Genomic DNA, 17201 nt, shown 5'->3' with positions numbered 1-17201 from the left:
TAAACACTCCACAACATTCTGCAGATTTAAGCTTTCAGTCAGATTAAACAAATAACTTGCAATGAAATGGCTTAAATCACAGCCCTACTCTTTGTTTTCTCCCCACTGCACTATTTTGTTTAGAACATTTCCCTCTTATGTTAACACCTTTTCTCACTCCCTACCCTCTGCCTCCTACAGAGCGTCCTGTTGAGTGACGACACCACAGACTCGGACACCGACTCCGATGACTCTGATTTCTGTTTGTCTCGGGAGGAGCTGCATGATATGCTGAGGCTGCATCGCCACACCAGGCAGCATCAGAGCAAGTTCCACACGGAGCGGGAGGTACACGGAACATCTAACACAGTGCTAACAGATATCCAGAAAACAACCGATGTGTGTTTTTGAAGTGTCATCGTTGTGTTTTTCTTTCCCTGTCTGCATTCAGCTTCACCAGTATCAGTACTACAGCACTGGGCTCCTCTCTACTCATGACCCCTTCTACGAGCAGCAGCGCCACCTTCTGGGCCCCAAGAAGAAGAAAATCAAAGATGAGAAGAAATTTAAGGGTAAGGGAAAAAATAAATAAATAAATCAATCTCTGCAATCTATTCTGGAAATTAAAGGTTTTTTGGTTGATGTGACTGTTTGTCTTTCAGCCAAACTGAAAAAAGTGAAGAAGAAGAAGAAACGAGGAGAGGTAGACTTTCTGGATGAAGAGGGCCGACCTTACATAACCAAAGTCTTCGCCAAGTTTTCCCATGATGCACCGCTTCCCGTGGTGAAGAAGAAACATCTGACGATTGAGCAGCTGAATGCACGACGACGTAAGGTCTGGCTCACCATCGCCAAAAAGGAGATCCCCAAGGTTAGTGTGCATGAGGCTAATGAAACACTGAGGTCACACATGAATGCTCAAGATGTTTGTGTTGTGCTGAAATGTTCGGTACATTTATATCACAATCTGAATAATCCCATTTGTACTTGATTTACAGACTTTCAAGCAGAAGACTTCTGCTAAGAATCTAGTGTTGACCAATGCTAAAAAGGTAAGTCAAACAACCACACTGCTGTGTTGATGGAACTAACTTTTAAAGGGTTATTCTTAAAAACTATCAAATCTTTTTCAGCTGATTTGAATATGAACGATTTAACAGTAGCTTCATCAGAATACTTAACGTCCATCTTGCTTGCAACAGCTGGCTCATCAGTGCATGCGAGAAGTGCGGCGTGCGGCCATCCAGGCTCAGAAGAACTGTAAGGAGACGCTGCCCCGGGCCCGGCGCCTCACCAAGGAGATGATGCTCTACTGGAAGAAATACGAGAAAGTGGAGAAGGAGCACAGGAAGAGGGCAGAGAAGGAGGCGCTGGAGCAACGCAAGCTGGACGAGGAGATGAAAGAGGTAGGTCGAGAGGCAGCTTCTCTCTCCAGAGGTGTCGCTTGTCTTTTTCTTTATCCAACTGATATTTTGTTTCAATAATTGCATCCATGTTTCTTTTGTCTTTTTTCAGGCCAAGCGTCAGCAGCGCAAACTAAATTTCCTCATCACCCAGACGGAGCTGTACGCTCACTTTATGAGCGGTAAGGCCAGCCTGGCGGGTCCAGGAGGAGACAAGGCGCAGGAGGAAATTCTTCAAAAGCTGGACGACAGCGCGGGTCAGAGAAAAATAGATATCGGAGGAGGCGTAATGGTCAACATGGGACAGGAGGATTATGGTAGGCACGGCTCTGTAACCTTCGTTGTGTTGGTGGTGTCAACAAACAAATCACTGACTACTAGCAGCTACAATATATACTTTATTAACACTGATGTTATACAAGAATTTTTCTGAATAGTTAGGAAATACATGTTAATACTTTGCTGTAGAATTCTAGGTTATGTTTGTTTGGAAAGAAATGTCAGATTAAATTGAACTCTACAGTTTTATACACAAGTTGATTGTGTGTCATTTCAGATAGTGAATACTACAAGGCTCAGGCCCTGAGGAACGCCAAAGAAGCCTACCAGGCTCATCAGAAGAAAGTAGGTTGAAAGACACACACACACACACACACACACACACACACACACATTCTGCTACCACTACCTTTCCTATTCTGTTCTTATTTCTAAATGTCCCCCCGTAGACGCGAATGTTTGATGATGAGGCCAAAGACAGCCGCTGTGCGTCTCTGCATGCGGCCGTTGGCCCGTCCTCGGGCTCTGGTTTTGGAGCGAGCTACAGCCTTGCCAACCCATCCATCCTTGCTGGTGAAGAAGTTCCTCAGCCCATCATTTTCGATGGCAAACTCAAGGGTTACCAACTCAAAGGCATGAACTGGCTGGCAAACCTCTATGAACAGGTACTCCCGTCTGTCCCTGGTCTGTGTTTTTAATTATAGGAATATTTTGCCTTTTTGGCTGTTGTTTTGATTCTCCTTATGTTTGACATTGTATCGTCTTATTTTGTGGCAAGAGGTATAAATTGATAAAAAATGTGACTGTCTAATCAGGAACTCCAATAACCTTTGAAGAATTTATTGCTCTGCTGCTTTGAAGAGGTAAAACCTAAAGCTAAAAACAAAGAGATATAAGAGCTTCTGGTGAAAAGAACTGTTGACAATAACAGAATTTATACATCCTGCCTCCTGCTCGCTCTACCCAGATGCCACCCCTCACCTGAACGCTGCAGAGATTTTCGAGTTTTTGTGAAGATGTCTGACCCGAACAATCTCCTGCTGAGTTCTGTAGAGAATGAGAAAGTTTGGACCTAATTGTCATTAATACCGTCGTTGCAATACTGCTCAGTTCAGTTTCTGAATCTATTAGTTGTGTTTTTTGGCTTTAAAATCACTTCAGATTTTTGGTTTTCAAATGATTTTTATTATAACTTGTATTTGTACATGCAAAATTATTCATTTTCTTTGTCTCTGCAGGGAATCAATGGAATCCTGGCAGACGAGATGGGGCTGGGGAAGACGGTCCAGAGTATTGCCCTTTTGGCTCACCTAGCAGAGGTGAGAGAGCGCCGGGTCAAATGGGTTCATTCACCACGTTTTCCAAAGAACTGTGTGGAATATTAAATTGTCTGCTCTCTTGATGCTGACTAATACAACATTTGGCAACCAGTTTCTTCTACTGTGCACCTGCATCCTTTAAAGAGACCCCAGTTTTCTGGCTGAGCTTTTTTGCAGGTGCTGCAATATTTTACTGAATAAGTCCGATGACTTCGTCCATTGTTGTGAACAGCTGATGTGCAAGCTCTTTAGATCCTGTGGTCCCCAATCTCCACAGGGAGAGAACTTGGAATTCAGTGGAACTGTGAGCTTTTTCAGTGTCGAGCTCTTACTGACAGGAAGATGCATGCTGCGTTCTTCCGGGGTTTCCTGTTATTGGGTGCTGCTCACAAGGGCGCACACAAAGACCAGCTGTTGTGGTGGCTGACGGTTTATTCTCTCCCCTGTTCCTGTGTAGAAAGACAACATCTGGGGTCCATTTCTTATCATCTCTCCTGCGTCCACGCTCAACAACTGGCATCAGGAGTTCACCCGCTTCGTGCCCCAATTCAAGGTGAGGACCTGCGGCGCTGCTGAGTCAGCACGCCAACGGAAACACCTGCAAAAACATGTCGGAAGGAATCCTGGCATTATAATTCCCACTGCTCTTTTGCAGTCCTCCAATGAACGCAGTGTTTTTTTTCTTCCAGGGAGAAATGCTGTCAAACTTCTAAAAGCAACACACTTAGTCGTCAGGTGCAAGCATGTCTATAACTAACCATTAGGGGGCAGTGTTGTATCAGCCCATTTGAAGCATTGCTCATGTTGACGCCAAACTTAGGAGCTAATACTTTGAGTGGCTGTTGCCTTCTTTTGCATTCTGAGCATTCTTCCAGACTAAATACAATTTATCAGACACATCAATATGTCAGCTGTACACACACACACGAACACACAAACAAATGACCCATTTTGTGCACAGCACTCAACTTGGCCCACTTTGTGCACTAGCATGAAAGTAAATCAATTCCCGTCTTTTTCGCTAATGAAGTGTGAAAAGACCCGATTACACAATCTGCAGATAAGCTTCCTGAACTCTCGAAGCAGGACTGATTGAAAACAATGGAATGGCAGCTTGTGTTGAGTGATGCAATGATGTGTAAATCTTTTCACATCACATTCTGCATCAACAACTCAACAAGTGAAGCAGTGATTCATATGTGAAAGCCATGCCTAAATGTTTCCTCTGGGAACATCAGCCGAGCTCTGTTTGTATTACTCTGCTCAGTGCAACACTAAAGGGTTTTTGGAAGACGTTAGTTTGAATATAGTTTATAGTTCACTTGTTTTTAACCTCACTGATATTTCCGCCAGGTGCTGCCATACTGGGGAAACCCTCATGATCGCAAGGTGATTCGGAAATTCTGGAGCCAGGTGAGGAGGAAGTTAATAAATATATATATGATTGTTTGGACTATGGAAGCTTTGCTCCTTTTTTATTCTTCTTCTCATACCTCTGTCTCTCCTTCCATTTGTATTTGTGCAGAAAACCCTTTATACACAAAATGCACCATTCCACGTGGTTATCACGAGCTACCAGCTGGTGGTCCAGGACGTCAAATACTTCCAGAGGGTCAAATGGCAGTACATGGTCCTGGATGAGGCCCAGGCACTGAAAAGCAGCACCAGGTGAAACATTAGCATAACAAAGTACTGCTGTAAAGATGAATTTCAAGTCTCACTTGAAATTTAGAGCGTTGAAAATGCACAGAGCCCAGTAGTTTGTCCTCAAAACTGTTGAAATGTATTGTTTAGGAGTTATTATCAGTAATTCAAAGTACTATTTGCGATAAATTGGTCGGAACAGAAAACCTCTTTCGAAACATTTTGGAATGTCTGAAAAATGTAGACAAAAGTTTTTGCTTGACTGGAAGCCGGCCAGAATCGACTTATCTAGACAGAAAGTGTTTTGAGAAACGTACTCCCACACATACTACCCATCTTCTGCACTCTGAGTAATGTGTGGGATTATAGCTCTGTTAGGTACAATGATGATAAACCCGTGTAGTTGTTTCACCAGTCACTGTTTCTGTCCGTCTGTAGCGTTCGGTGGAAAATCCTCCTGCAGTTCCAGTGTCGAAACCGACTCCTGCTCACCGGGACGCCCATCCAGAACACCATGGCCGAGGTGGGCGGTGTGTTTGTGTGCGTAGATGTGAGCTGATTTGCACAAGACACAACTGCTGTTGGTTTTGACCGGGGTATGTTTTTACTGTCTCTCAGCTGTGGGCGCTGCTTCACTTCATCATGCCCACGCTGTTCGATTCCCACGATGAGTTTAACGAGTGGTTCTCCAAGGACATCGAGAGCCACGCTGAGAACAAGTCGGCCATCGACGAGAGTGAGTCCAACTCTCAGCACTGAGAAAAAGAAATGTTACTATTGGCTGCTTACTTCTCCGGCTGACGACACAGAATGTTTTCCACCTCATTTGAGCGGAAATTTGACAATCGGTGTGCCAGCGCCAATTCTTTCTGTTCCTGCTCACTGGGGCGTGTAATATGTTTTGTAGCTAAACAGAGTTGTTTGATGTCTGTTTTTCAGACCAACTTTCCAGACTGCACATGATCCTCAAGCCTTTCATGCTGCGCAGGATCAAGAAGGACGTGGAAAACGAGCTCTCGGACAAGGTAGAAGAGCACACGATTGTTTGTCTAATCGCAGAAAAACAAGCGTCAGATCCAGAATTGCACATTTTGCTGGTACAACATTTGAAACGGGAGCCCAAGCAATTACTCTCAGTTTTCAGATGTTATTTTCAAGACTAAAAGAGGTTTATCTTTGAAATAATTTGAGGGAAAGATTTATAAGATTAGGTCCTAGAGAAGAAAATTTGATATTTCATGGACAAAAAAAACTAAACGTAGTATGTTGGATGTTCAAAAAGGAGGGTACGAAGATCATTTTCTGAAAAATGCCCTATGGCACTTTATCAGGACCAAAGTAGCCCCGCTTCTTCCCGGCGCCCTTCCTCCATCTGTCTCCCTCTACACCTCCCTGACACAGGGCGTGTTGTAATACGCCCCTGAGTGATGCTTGTGCTGGCAGATCCACATGACAGATGCTGGACTCGGGGTCTCTTGCTGTCAGATGCGGCACACACACAAACACACTCACACACACACACACACACACTCATGCGCTGTGGGAGTCTCGATACGCAGAGTCAGAGGAATGGCAGAGTTCACCACACCCCCACATCTGTCTCTTTCACTCTGCTCCGCGCCCACATGCAGCCTTGCCAGCCGCCTCAGTTTTCCTCTGCACTTTAGCTGGTTTCTCGTGTTTTGTCTGGCCCGTTGAAACCAATAGGAACCGTTCGACTTTCCTGACGATACACAGGACATGTTTTTGCTCAGTTTCACTGCCTTTAATAAAACATGACAGTACAATAAACCAGAGATTTTAATGTGCGTTTAAAGAATGTGGGTCAATGTGACCATGAAGGCAGCTGCCATAAATTCATTCATGTGAAAATGCTGTTATGCGTTTTTCAAGGAGGTGCAAAAACTGAATTTTTTGCTCTTGCTGAAAACTTGTTTTATACTTTTATTTGAAGCATCTGTCTTTTTCCTCAAAAGGAACAGGAATATCTCTAATGTCTCATTTACATACAGATTTTTTTTTTAACATTCTATGAAAATGTAAAGTGACTGGAGATCTGAACTCAAAACAAACAAACATTTACTTCAGTATTCACTGGTTCACCACACAGCAAAAACAATAGCAGCACAGTTGGCTCATTCTCCAACCCTCCTCTCACGCAGATTGAGATCCTGACCTACTGCCAGGTGACGTCCCGCCAGAGGCTCCTCTACCAGGCTCTGAGGAACAAGATCTCCATCGAGGACCTGCTGCAGTCCTCCATGGGCACGGCCCAGCAGTCTCACAACACCACCTCGTCCCTCATGAACCTGGTCATGCAGTTCAGGAAGGTAGGGTTGTCCTTTCGGTGTCCAGTTCTAAAAAAAACACGCTAAATAAAATGATAGCAGCTATTAAGTTGAGATTATTTTGTCCCAATGATTGATCACTAGCTATAGTGGATTTCAACAGGGGAACTTGTAATGAAGGCACTACATTCTGCCTGTGGAAACATAACTCTCTTCAAAAATGAATTTGCTGTCCCAGAATAAACAAGAGCTTGAACAAGGCTTCCTCCTTTGCACGTTTTACTTACTTCCCTCTCTGTGTGTTTCTCTGTAGGTGTGTAATCACCCCGACTTGTTTGAGCGCCAAGAGACTCGCTCGCCTTTCCACATGTCCATCAAACCCTACATCATGTCAAAGTTCCTCTACCGCCACGGCCTCCTCCATGCACACAACCAGGCCAAGAACAAGTAAGTCGTACAGCACAGATACTGTAGCACCGGCCCACACATTCACAGACATCCACTGTATTTGTTTTCGAACCAAAGTTTTTTTTGCTGATTTGGGACATTTGCGAAAGGCCCAATTATCCAAATTTTAGCTTTCACGCAGTTATGTTTTGGATGGGGATCAGATTATCGCCCAAATGTAGTCTCTTATTCCCCCCACCTCATATTCAGTGGTGTGACCTTGACTTTCTCGCTTCGTCCTCCTCAGATTACTGCAAGTGCTGTTGTCCCCCTTCTCTCCAAACCACATCCAGCAGTCTCTCTTCCACAGAAAAGGTGAGCGTAAATCCAGCTGGGATCCCTGACTCATACGAGGCTCTTGATAGAACGAGGATGATCTCTTTCATTTGACATTCAAAACTCAGGCTGCATCAATACTGCTGTGTTTTTGTTTGTTAATGCTTTTCAGATGTGTTACCATGGATTGGGATAAAAACGGATGTGTTTTAGTTTGAAAACACAGTAGTACGGCTGTAACCCCAGTGTCACGCTTCTGCCTTCCTCCAGTATTTCCAGATTTTATCTATAACAGTTTCTTCATTCTGTGTATTTGTTCTCCCAGGTGATGACAAAGGAAGTTGTTTTTCCTTCCTGCGCTTCATCGACGTGTCACCTGCTGAGATGTGCAACCTTATGCTGCAAGGCACCTTAGCGAGGTGGGCTTTAAGTTTTTCCAACTTCAGACCTAATTCACAGATTGTTGTCCACCAAGCCTGGAGGGGCTACACTCTGTTCTCCTTGTACAGTAGAAGAGATTAAAGTAGAGATTCTCATAATTATTCAATCATACTGTGTTTTATATATTTATTACATTCGATCGAATAAGGTCCAGCTCTACATCTTAGCGATGGCTACTTTTCTCTCTAGTTCTCTTTGTGATTGTATTTGTCCTCCTCCACAGATGGTTAGCCCTTTTTCTGTCCCTGAAAGCTGCCTACCGGCTCCACCATCAACGCCTGTTCGGCCTTGAAGAAGAGAGGCAGGAGGGAGTCAGCGTTGGCGAGGGGGACGGAGGCAGTGGAAAGTCCAGGATTATGTGTCTGTCTCACAAGGACCTGATTCTGTGGCTGAACAGACCCACCGCCTTCCCCAACATGCACAACAGTCCCGTCCTCCAGGTAGGAAACACACAAGATGCACTCAAACAACACACAAGACTCAAGTAGCCATCTGCGGTACATATCGGCGAGTGACAGCAGCATGTGGCGCGGACGATGCCGACATTGTCCCCAGGGTTTGAGGCTGTGTTGGGCCACACAGCGTGCTCTTTGCCCCACGCTTCCTCTCCCTCCGCTGGGCTCCAGTGTGGAACCTAATCCCTGTGTAGCCTCGTGACCCAGTAACACTGTCCTGCCTCGCTCTGCCTGTCTCCCGGGTGTGTGCACGCCAGAGGCTGTCTGTGTGTCTGCTGTCACAAGCTCCAGGAATCAGGACACACATTTTAAATAGATGGAAAATCAAATGTCTTTTGGACGACCTGATAAGACGAGTGAATACCAGACATATTGAGCAGCAGGTTGCCCACCCAGCCAGAACGTGTACTGCATGTCATTCCCCTATTCTCTCACCCGGTTTTCCTGTCCCTCCCTCACTGTCTCTTTCAAAGGCCAAAAGATAAATTCAAAATACATTAACAGCAATTCTTTAAAAAACACTTGTGACAAGTTTAACAAAATATGTCACGCCGCTCTAACTCTTTCCCATCAATATGGAATCCCTTTTGTTTTGGATGCTATTTTCATCCTCTTTCGTTTTATCTCTCACACATATCGAAGCTTAATAATCAGCTATTTAAATCACAACAATCCCCCGGAGGTGCTTTTCCACTAACGGTTCCAGGAACTTTAATTTCTCAAGAACTAATATCCAGGGACCATTTCCAGGGGAAAAAATTTCCTCCAGCTCATTGTGATTTGTGTTTCCACAACATGGATGAAGCCTTGGGAAGAACATTTTTTGGCTTTGCGTCAACCTGATAATTGTTGGCCACAAATTATAGGACAAACAACATTAGTTTGTAAAGCAATACCTGGTGTGTAACAACGCTAGTGATCGGCGATGTTCAGAATGTACCATCGCTTAGCAGGGAGTTTCTGGAGGGTGAAATATTTTACCTAGAACTTTATTTAGACTCTTGTTCCTCCGGTGGAAAAGCGTGTAGGGGAGCTGAGTTCCTCTAAAATCCTTGTTCTCAGGGGAAGCCTCTCGTGGTGGAAACTCACCTCCATTCGTTTGTGTTATTGTGTAATATTTAAACAGTCTGGCTTACCACTCTTCCCTCAGGGCCTCGGAGACAATGCCCCTGTAAGGGGAAGTGGGTTCTGAGGACACTGACACTGTAGCAGAGGTTGAAGTTGGAGTGGATTAGAGAAATAAAGGCTCCTATGCAGCACCATTGTTTTGGGAGCCCCTGATAATCTGGCAATAGCCTTCTTGTAGTTTAGCAGTCAGGGTGGTATCACACGGGATCAAATGGAGCACGCCACGGTAGATTTCAATTGCACTCGTATGTTTTGGATCGTGCCGCCGAGCACAACAGGATTATGTTGAGACAGCAGATATACTTCCTGGCGATGTGGAAATGGAGTTGTTAGCGGGAAAGGGACACAAATATACAGACTACCAAAAAAAAAGAGAGAAACAGCTGCACCCTGCAGATTCTTTTGGGTCACGGCTTCAAGCGTGTTTTGGCCCATCTGCCTGGTTAAAAGCAGATCAGTGAAAGAAAATCTCATCGAACCTTTCCCTCTGCAAACCAGACATGTATAACATTATCATCCTCCGCCGATTCTAACTCAACGTGTTGGGCGGAACGTACTCAGGAGAAAAGGCCGTCAGGGTAATTTCATCCTCCTCTTCCTCTGCTGGCCTCATCCCACTGAGTCAGGCAGCTGCCCTCCCCCGGAGCGGCTGCAAGAACGAAGGAGCAGAAAACTATAAGAAGAAAGTTCAAGACAGAGAAAGAGACAGAGAAACTTGCAGACACCTGGAGAGCTGGTTCTGAATGTGTCCCTGTGTCACCACGCTGACCCCAGGCTCCCGGCTGAGTTCCTAGAAATCTCTCGCTCCCAGAGTTTCTGCCACTTTATTTCAACTCCTCACTTTTCTTTCGATGCTGTGTAGCTGGCATGCTGTGCCTCTCTCCTCTTTCTTCCCTGCATCTCTCTCTGGCTGCTTCTTCGCGGTGTGCTCAGTATTGCTCTCCGCTTTCCTGCTGCTCCATTTTAGATACTGAGAAAAGAAGGCAATTTCAAAAGCGCTGTAACTTCTTCCTGTTTTTCCAAAGATGTTGAAACTTTCAAGGTTCCAACATTTTAGCATCCAAGTGTCATATCCCAGTAAAAATAAATGGTTTCTGAAACATTGCAGGCTTTTTTTTCCGGCTTTTCAAACTTTCTGAAAAACAGAAAGAATTTCTTGCTAACAAGCGTTGGATGTGAGAGATGGAGGATGTTGTTTCAAACTTTTACCATTAGGTGGCACTGTGTATCCACCACTGTTGTAACATGAACATAAACTTTGGATATCATTTTTTGGCACCTACCCCTGCTTAGTACATGACAAATTCATCATTATTTGTTCAGGATGAACCTTTTCTGAAAAATGTATGTTCAAATCACACCATGTCCTGCCCAAATGTGAGCTTACGCCATAGAAGATGTTTATCCTGTGCTACTGTGACACGTGCAACTTAAATCATATAAGCTGCTTAATTGTACATTTTACATAATGTTTTAAGCATTTAGCTAAAATTTTATATCACATTTAAAGCTTGTAGCCAGTGAAAGTTGAATATGCTGAGCTGCACTCACTAACCTCTGATGATTTAGCTGTTTGTCTTATTTTCTATTGAGTATTAAGTTTTTAACACAAATCAACGCAGGCATCACTTGTCATTGTAAATCACTTCTCACACCAATATAATCAATTGGGACGTTTGTAATGATTCAGGAGCGTGTAACAGGATCGTTATTTCATTTTTTGTGTTTGTCTGTTTCAGGATCTGGTGTTCACAGCAGTCACGCCCGGCATGGTGGGACACGGTGATGTGAAAATCCTTAACAGAAATTCTACCACTTCCAAGATCCTGCCCCACCGGCCCATACCACCACCGAAGTTCCTGCTCGCCGCAACACCCAGGGTACGCACGTGTGTGTATGTGTGTTTGTGTGTGTCTGAGTGACAAGGAGCTTGAGAAAGGCCCTCATGCACGTCCTCTGTGTTAATGTGGACAGTTTGAGTAAATGTGTGCGATGTTCTGTGTGAGATGGACGAGCATTTGGGTGGTCGTGGAAAAGGAAAGGGGGAGCGCTGTGTACATTGCCTTTTGTAGGCTTTCAACAATGAGAAGCTAGCTCTTATTGTGTGGGTGAGGGTGAGGGTGAAGGTGACCATAGAGACCTCCAGCTGCATTTAGACAAATGGGGGCTTTTAGCTAAGGTCGCTCTGTGTCTTGTTGCCCTCCTGCTATACACACACGCACACACTTATACATAGAACCTGCTGATTCATCGAAACCAACCTTCATGTGGAGCTTTCACTCCGTCTATAATGCAAATCCTTAGATGGGAAGATTTCCAGGTTCCGTGGGGTTTTTGTTTTCATTTATAATTAAAATGCCACATGCGAAATGATAGGAAAGATTAGAAATGACAAAGAATGCGTCAAAATATGATTACCTTCCTGTCAAAACCTTCCCATGTCAACATATTTGTAACACGTTGTCCTAAATGTCATCCTCCTTATCTCGTCTCTGCAGGATATCATCTATTTTTATCTATTTCAAATGTAGAAAACCTTTTTCCTCTGGTTTCCTAGGTGACGGCAGTTCCCATGGAGCGTTATTGTGCAGACCGCAGTGCTGGGTACGAGTGGCTGGTGACACGCGGTGGGGGGGGCACGGTCTTCAAACACTGCTTCCTCTACGGCTCCCCCGAACTCGCGTCGGACTGGCGTGCGAGGGCCAATACCTTCCACCCACAATGCCCTGGGGGTGCGATGGCAGTTTACCCTCGCCACGGATGGTCCTACATTCAGATACCTGGTAGGAGCTGTGTGTGTTTGTGCATGTGTATGTTTGTGTGTTTCCATTTTTCTCCAAAGGGAAACAAATAAATGAGCATCCCCTAGTAAGTGACTATCAGGACAACCAATAAATAACTAAGGCCAGTTCACTCTGCACTCTGGCCTATGTTGTCGTACTGCAATTATTCTGCCAAAATGTGAGTTAGCTGTGGGTTTCTATGCACCTGTGAGGACTTTCTTTGTGTTATCGAAACAATAGTGACTGATTGTGTAGTGTATGTCCACAGCAGTAGTCTGTGTTGCCCTAGGAACAGACTGCAAAGGTCCACATTTCGAAAATTCTGTCAACATGTTTGTTATCGTCTAATTGTACATACAGTTTTATCAAACGGTGGATATGGAGAGGGAGCGAAGGGAGAGGTAATGGCCCGTGGGAGAATGCACAGAGGCCGGTGCGCAGGGTCGGCGGGGCAGAGCCGGGTACATCACCCTCCTCTGTCTCTGTCTGTCTGTCTGCCAGGCAGCCAAAAACCTACAGTCTAATGGAACGGCTCAGATAAAGAGCACTGCACTCGTATAAACACATACCAGCAATTCCCATTAAGGTGTGAATACATAATTGTGTGTGTGTGTACATGGGCGTACGTGTGTGCTTACGAGCGCTTTATCAGAGGAGCTCGGCTTGTCGAGTTAAGATTCAGCTGGAACAGAGTGGGGGCTGATTTCGCTGCCAGGATTCAGATGACTGATGGATGTCCAGGGTGAGAGGGGCCATTTCAGTTTTACAGACAACACTTCCCTTCTCACTGACCCGCTCAGCCTCTCCACCTCTGATAAACTGTCTCTGTCAGGGATTCTGATGACGACCCTCTTTTTGTTTTGTGTGGTAACACAGGTTCCCAGCACAAAACACGCGTGACGTGTTTCCTCTTCGTACTTGTTTGATAAGCCTGCAGTGCACAACGGTTGTAGATTGTCTTACTTCAAGACCCATTACCTGCAGCTTTTTCCACTTCTAATATTGAATAGTTAAATACCCTTTAAATCCTGTGGATACACACTCACAGTTTGCAATATTCTAATAGTCGATTTTTCCTTTCTACTGCCTGCCTGTGTGCATGTGCTTGTGAAAGTGTTTGTGTGCAAAAGTGACAAACAAAACAAGTATTTGTGTGTCTGTGTGAGAACCGTCTGAGCGCTCTTGTGAAGTTATACGGAGGCAGACAAAGCGAGGAAGTTTAGCTACTGGTCATTGTTCAAGTGCTTCGTTAGGTAACACTAATAGATGGTCCCGTCCGTCCGTACTTGTGTGTGTGTGTGTGTGTGAGGGAGAGAGAGCGGGAGAGTGCGTGTGTGCTTGTCTGTGCGTGTGTGCTTGTGTGTGTCTGTGTACCATTGACTCCATTCAGGGAACTGTACAGTGCTCACATGGGGCCCGAGGTGTCTCTCACCTCTTCCCTCGCACACTCTCCCACGCTCGGTGGCGTTGCCTCCCCTCACACACAGGCCGAGGACAAGCCTCACCTCCGTCTCTCCTTAAACAGACAGGGCCACGCACTGATCTGGAATCAGTATCTGGCCTCAGCCGCTCAGTCCGTCTGGTCTCCCACTTCTTTCTCAGCCTCAGTAGGAAGGAAGTGACCCAACACTCCGGCACCCGTCCTCCGCCGAACACATTGTTGCCACATCAAGGCCCAGATATGTACAGTAGCTCAGCTGAAGTTTCCCACCCTCCCTCTCCACCGCACTCCCAGCCCCACACCTTTAGAACAAATGGCAGAGCCGAATGACTGTTTGTTTTGAGCGCCATGGCGTGAGTACGGCTGCCCGCTGATATCGACGGAGGAATCTAATCAGAAGACTTATTAGGAATTCGGCCACAGAGGAGGAAAAAACAATTGAAGCAGCAACGTCTTGAGCCTCAGATATGTTTTTTATTCATGATGTTTTTGTGATGGTAGGACTTCACTGAAGGAAAGCCATTGTTAATAAAAAAAAAAAAAAAAAAAGGTTGAATGGTTCACTTATATTAACACAGATGAGGTGATACTGCCATATATTCTTCCGAGACGCCATCCGTGTTGATCTCCTGAGAAAGCGAGAAGCATTCAGGGTCCTGTCAGCCAAGATGTGTACCCATGCAGTCGCCCAGTCTGAGCCGCCAGGATACGACAGCAGAGAGAGGTTTCCACTGTAATTACAGAGACGCTCCTGGCCTGTTTGTTTGCTAGTTTTGCCGCTCTTCTGCGGCCGCCTCTCTCTGGAAACTTCACATGAAATTACAAACCGACTCAAAACAGAGAGCCGTTTCACACTGTGTCACTTTGTGTCAGGTTGAGGATCTATTTGAAAGGGAATAGATTCTGCTGAAGGATTATTTGCAGAACAGTCCAGTCCCACAGAAATAAACCCTCCTCGCCGTCTGTGTGGCCCCTGTGTCACTTAGAATAATTTGAAGGAGCCGTTCCACAAAATGACGGCCTTCTCACTATAGCACATTTTATTGTGAGCCGGGAATTGACTGCCGCCGCTGTGGAGAGTGTGACGGAGATGGTAAAGAACCTGGTATTTATGTGTGCTTCTTTTGCAAACTATTTGTGTGTGTGTGTGTGTGTGCGCGTGTGCGTATGCGAGGTGGTGGTGGAGGGCAGTCAGGTCTGGCCCTGCAGCCCACATCAGGCTGTGGGAAATGCAGTCCTGCCTTCCTGTCCCTTCAAAGAAACCCTGCTCTCCAGCAAAATGGCAGGAAACTTCCCCGGGCCTCTGATAGACAGGCGCAAAACAACACAGACAGGCAGCCTCACCACACCACCGCCTGACTCTGCCCCCCCTCCCTCAATCTGCAGTAAACTGGCACTGCTCACTGTCTGCGGACTGCAGCTTTTATTTCCCCCCCCACCCCCAGTGAAAGAAAAAGGACGCAGATGTTTTGATTTCCCCACTCTAATTTATGGCTGCTAATATGTCATCAAGAAGGAAAACTAGTGCTCGCTGGCGAGTAAGAAAGTCCCAAAGTCGACTGAAGGGGGAGACATTAGCTGCATTATGCCCCTCTGATGAGCTCTTCTAATATGGAAGCCAAGGAATATCTAATTCATCCATGTCTCTCAGCCAGCTCGCTTTCATCCGCGGTGCGTGTCGAGTCATTTCTGGGCAAGGCTAACCAGCAGTGATCTATCTTAATGACAGAGTTCACAGTGGGGGGCTGTGGCGTGGTGTGGTCAGGTCCCCCCCCCCCCCCCCCCCCCCGCGAGACTCCACGGTGCGCATCAGACTGTGTGTCTCTTCCCCGGCTTTCAGAGAAGCAGGAGAAGTGCTGCTCGGGCATGTTTGAGGGCAGACTGGGATGTATGTGCATAATGTACATGTTCCATATATATATATATAAACACACAGAGTCCATCCTTCACTTTACACCGCACACTGTCACATTTTTGTGGCTTTGTGAAATGCATGTCTGTCTGTTTGGCTCCTCAGAGTGGGGCTACTGTTCCGATTTTGGTGACGCACCTGTGAAGACTTCATCGGGGCCTCACAAGGAACTACACTCTCCAGTTTTCAGTCGGCCAGATTTCCAAAGCCTCCTCCTGGCATCTGGCTCTTAGCAGTCCTGATGCTGCCGCTGCGAGGAAATTAAGTTTAAGTCCGATTTTTGTCAATACGCGCAGAAGCAGCCAAGTAGTGTCAGGCTAATATTTCCATCATCCGCGGTGCTGAACAAGTGTTGCTCATTGACTTATTGATTGTGCAGTGTAATGTATCATTATACAGTGAGGGGCCGGCGCTCAGTCCGATCGTTGATTCGACCTGCTCATTGGCCCCCCATCTGTCTCTCTTTCTCACATAACCATCCATCCATCTTCTTTATCAGCTCTTGATGACTCTTTTTTTTCCTTTGCTTCGCGGTCTCACTTCTGCGTCTCCTCTTTTTCGATGGCCTCTGGCCCATCTCCCAGCCTGTTGATGGGTTGCTCCGCTCTTGACTTTTGCTTTGGCAGCCCCAGCAGAGGGGGAGAGAGCACAGGACAGGACAGAATATTGCAGTGGCGTATTAATGAAATTAGCGCAGTAGTTGGTTTGGGAGCATCAGGCGCCAGGCACCAGGGCTGGGCCGGGGTTAATTAGCTGGCAGCAGGCCTCTAATTGGGTCAGGACCGTGTCAGGCCCCTGGCTCTGGCCCTACAGGGATTGGATTACACTGCCGGGGGACAGACAGTAGAGGGGAGGGAGAGAGGGCGTGCATGGGGGACAGCCGGGTGGTAGTGGTAGAAGTGAGGAGGATGGAGAAGGCATAGTGGATGTGGTAGAAAGGGGGAGAGATGAAGGACAGGGGAGTGCAGACTAATCTGTCAGCAGGAGGTACGGATAGGAAGAAATGGGGAGGGCCGGCAGGGGGAATACCGCAGTCAGACTGGTTGAGGGGGGGGGGGGGGGGGGGGCTGTGAAAGCGGGGCAGGTGGCAAAGAGCTTGATACGCGTATCCATAGCAACGACAGAGTGGTGTGACAACACATGGGATTTGCTCATGTTTTTGGGGGGTGTGGTGTTAACGATGTCCTTGTCGGGGTGTGTGATCATTAAGTTGTTGTGTTTCCATTTCATTGCATTTGAACCCACAATTATTTTTTGCGGCACATGTACTCAGACAGATATATGTTCTCGTTCACCTCCGGATCCACCCCGGCTCCCCTCTGTCACCGGTGCGCAACCTTTTCTCTTCTCCACCTCTGTTTTTCCTCTTGTCTTTCTTTTCTCTCTCTCTCTCTCTCTCTCTCTCT

At 46.1% G+C, this 17201-nt stretch overlaps 1 protein-coding gene across 5 annotated transcripts in view; it reads left to right on the top strand.

The window, feature by feature from the left end:
- Positions 1-17201, top strand: part of ino80 (INO80 complex ATPase subunit) — a 37294-nt gene that overhangs the window by 3001 nt on the left and 17092 nt on the right. For all 5 annotated transcript variants that reach the window (XR_009924568.1, XR_009924567.1, XR_009924566.1 and 2 more), the window contains exons 6-27: positions 181-327; positions 431-551; positions 642-850; positions 978-1031; positions 1182-1385; positions 1495-1699; positions 1939-2006; positions 2111-2326; positions 2900-2980; positions 3438-3533; positions 4334-4393; positions 4506-4648; positions 5063-5147; positions 5243-5360; positions 5564-5649; positions 6787-6954; positions 7226-7359; positions 7607-7674; positions 7961-8054; positions 8300-8516; positions 11399-11539; positions 12217-12442. Coding sequence is in view for 2 of the 5 variants with exons in the window: in XM_062411150.1 (XP_062267134.1) it covers positions 181-327; positions 431-551; positions 642-850; positions 978-1031; positions 1182-1385; positions 1495-1699; positions 1939-2006; positions 2111-2326; positions 2900-2980; positions 3438-3533; positions 4334-4393; positions 4506-4648; positions 5063-5147; positions 5243-5360; positions 5564-5649; positions 6787-6954; positions 7226-7359; positions 7607-7674; positions 7961-8054; positions 8300-8516; positions 11399-11539; positions 12217-12442 (2941 nt within the window). In the remaining 3 variants the exon portion in view is untranslated. The remainder of the gene's footprint in view (positions 1-180; positions 328-430; positions 552-641; positions 851-977; positions 1032-1181; positions 1386-1494; positions 1700-1938; positions 2007-2110; positions 2327-2899; positions 2981-3437; positions 3534-4333; positions 4394-4505; positions 4649-5062; positions 5148-5242; positions 5361-5563; positions 5650-6786; positions 6955-7225; positions 7360-7606; positions 7675-7960; positions 8055-8299; positions 8517-11398; positions 11540-12216; positions 12443-17201) is intronic.

The sequence above is a fragment of the Platichthys flesus genome, chromosome 18 (assembly GCF_949316205.1).
Source record: "Platichthys flesus chromosome 18, fPlaFle2.1, whole genome shotgun sequence".
Classification (NCBI taxonomy): Eukaryota; Metazoa; Chordata; class Actinopteri; order Pleuronectiformes; family Pleuronectidae; genus Platichthys; species Platichthys flesus.
Note: the sequence above shows the minus strand (reverse complement) of the source record. Positions and strands in the feature narration are given on the sequence as shown.